The 2,587-nt window shown below is 40.7% G+C and overlaps 1 protein-coding gene across 1 annotated transcript; it reads left to right on the plus strand.

Moving 5' to 3' along the window:
• Window positions 1-345: 345 nt before the first annotated feature.
• On the plus strand, window positions 346-2,529 carry LOC108992000 (probable leucine-rich repeat receptor-like protein kinase At1g35710). Its single transcript, XM_018966434.2, has one exon. The coding sequence runs from the start codon at window positions 435-437 to the stop codon at window positions 2,361-2,363; it is 1,929 nt and encodes a 642-aa protein (XP_018821979.1). The 5' UTR covers window positions 346-434; the 3' UTR covers window positions 2,364-2,529.
• The last annotated feature ends 58 nt before the right edge of the window (window positions 2,530-2,587 follow it).

Here is a 2,587-nt window from a genome sequence, read left to right on the forward strand (position 1 = left end):
AAAAAAAAAGTAATGCTTAAGATAAGTTCCAAATGTATAAATCTTGTACAAATCTTTTATAAAAATGTGGACCTCATCGAGAAAAAATGAGTTTTTTATATTTTTTTTTTACGGTGGATCCACTTTTTTATATATCATCTCTCTTTATCCAAAAATTAGTGGGATCCAATGGATTCTTGACATCATCCTCCTAAGAATTCTCTCTCTCTCTCTCTCTCTCTAAATATATATATATATATATATATATAGTTATATTTGTAGCTTGTTGATGGGCTCCACTCCACAAAGGAGCGTAGATTAGCTATTCCTCTCCAACGGTCGAGTCAATACAGAAAAATCCCAACACGTGAAAGAGCTCATCAAGACATCTTGTTCCCCCACAAAACACAACTCGAGACATCTTTTCCAGCACAGAAATTCCGTTGTGACCAAAGATGGAAGTTTCTATTCACCGCAATACCCTGTCATTCGTCCTCTTTTTCTTCCTCCCAGCAGCCCTGCTTCTGGTCGCTGAAGCCTGCAACGTTGTAGACAAAGACGCATTACTCCAGTTCAAGCACAAGATCACCTCGGACCCTTCAAGACTCTTGCATTCCTGGAAATCATCCTCCGATTGCTGCACAGCTTGGGAAGGTGTGGGATGCGATTCTTCCGGTAGAGTTGTCAACATCTCTCGTCCAGGACTCGTTTCAGTCAACGACTTCATCGTTGACACGTACATGACTGGAACTCTTTCTCCTTTTCTGGGGAACTTATCATTTCTGCAAATTCTCGACCTGAGCAATCTCAAGGACTTGAAGGGTCTCATTCCATCGGAATTTGGCAAGTTATTGCGGCTTACTCATCTCTTCCTAGATTCAAACAAGCTGACAGGTTCTGTGCCAATCACATTTCAGCACCTTTTTCGGCTACAGAAACTCTATCTTAGTGATAATCACATATCTGGTGTTGTTCATTCCTCTGTTATTGGGTCGTTAAGGTCACTTTCAGAACTGGGTCTGTCAGGAAATCAAATTTCTGGTTCGATTCCAGTTTCAATTGGTAACTTGGCACTGCTAACTAAGCTTGATCTTCATGAAAATCGTTTCTCTGGCAGAATTCCTGCAGGTATTGGCAAGCTTAAGAATCTCCAATATCTAGATTTGTCTGAAAATCAGATAACTGGAAGAATTCCACGATCAGTTGGTAGACTTTCGGAATTAGTACTGTTATATCTCAATCACAACAGGATTAATGGAAGCATTCCTTCTTCGATTTCCGGGCTGAGATCTTTAGTATTCTGCAGGTTATCAGAAAACAAGCTGACAGGAAATATACCACCATCCATTGGGAAGCTCTCCAGAATCCAAAGGCTAATTCTTGAGAACAACAAGCTAACTGGGAAATTGCCAGCAACTATCGGACATCTAACCACTCTCACTGACGTGTTCTTCTCAAACAACCGTTTTACAGCAAAGATCCCTTCAAGTTTTGGGAATTTAATTAACCTTCAAACATTGGACTTATCAAGAAACCTACTCACTGGTCAACTTCCTCCTCAGCTAGTTAAATTACAGGGTTTACAGACCTTAGATCTTTCCTTCAATCCTCTGGGGCTAGCCAGTATACCAAAGTGGTTATCGAAATTGAAACTTTTCCGGCTTTTGTTGGCAAAAACTGGGGTTGAGGGTCGGCTTCCAAGATGGCTGTCTTCATCATCTATATCTGTCCTTGATTTGTCATGCAATGGATTAAAAGGGAAATTGCCCCATTGGATTGGAAACATGACCAGCCTTTCCTTTCTCAACTTATCATACAATGGCTTTCATTCATCAATCCCGGTTGAGTTCAAAAGCCTTTCGCTTCTGATGGACCTTGATCTTCATTCCAACATGTTCAGTGGCAACCTGAATCCGATATTTTCGAAAGAAGTTGTAGACCCACTTGGGCATTTTAACTCCATTGATCTTTCCAACAATATGTTTGCTGGACCCATTGAAGAGAACCTTGGAGACAGACCCGCATTGGCTTCTATCACATCCCTAGTTCTATCACACAACCAGTTGGGAGGATCAATACCTAAGTCAATGGGAAAACTGAAAGAACTGAAGGTGCTGGAACTTGTGGGTAATGGACTTTCAGGAAGAATACCGGAAGAGCTTGGCGATGCCATGGAACTAAATATGATTTTGCTGTCAAGAAACAAGCTGAGGGGGACCATTCCAGCAAAGGTGCTGAATTTGAAGGAGCTTACAGAATTTGACGTATCAGAAAACCGATTAAGTGGGAAGATTCCTCCTCACAAAGCCATCATCCCTGCATCTGCATTCTCAGGTAATCCTGGCTTGTGTGGAGCTCCACTTCGTCCCTGCAAGCACTCTTAATTAATACTGCCCCCTAGATTTCTCTTTTTCTTGTAAAAGTTCAATCAAACTTCACAGTGAGGAAGTAGGTTCATTTACGTTCAATGTCTTTTTCCTTTTTCTCATGATCAAAAGTATGTATTTATTCTGGAAAAGTTTGTAGAAATGAATGAAAGGTGAGTTTCTTTAGAAACTTTTTGTGATTTCCTTTCTAGGATCGATAGTCAAAGTTCGAAGGACAAAAG

This window comes from Juglans regia, chromosome 11 (assembly GCF_001411555.2).
Source record: "Juglans regia cultivar Chandler chromosome 11, Walnut 2.0, whole genome shotgun sequence".
NCBI lineage: Eukaryota > Viridiplantae > Streptophyta > Magnoliopsida > Fagales > Juglandaceae > Juglans > Juglans regia.

Coding starts and splice junctions, on each gene's coding strand:
- LOC108992000 (XM_018966434.2), top strand. CDS start 435: ATGGAAGTTTCTATTCACCGCAATACCCTGTCATTCGTCCTCTTTTTC.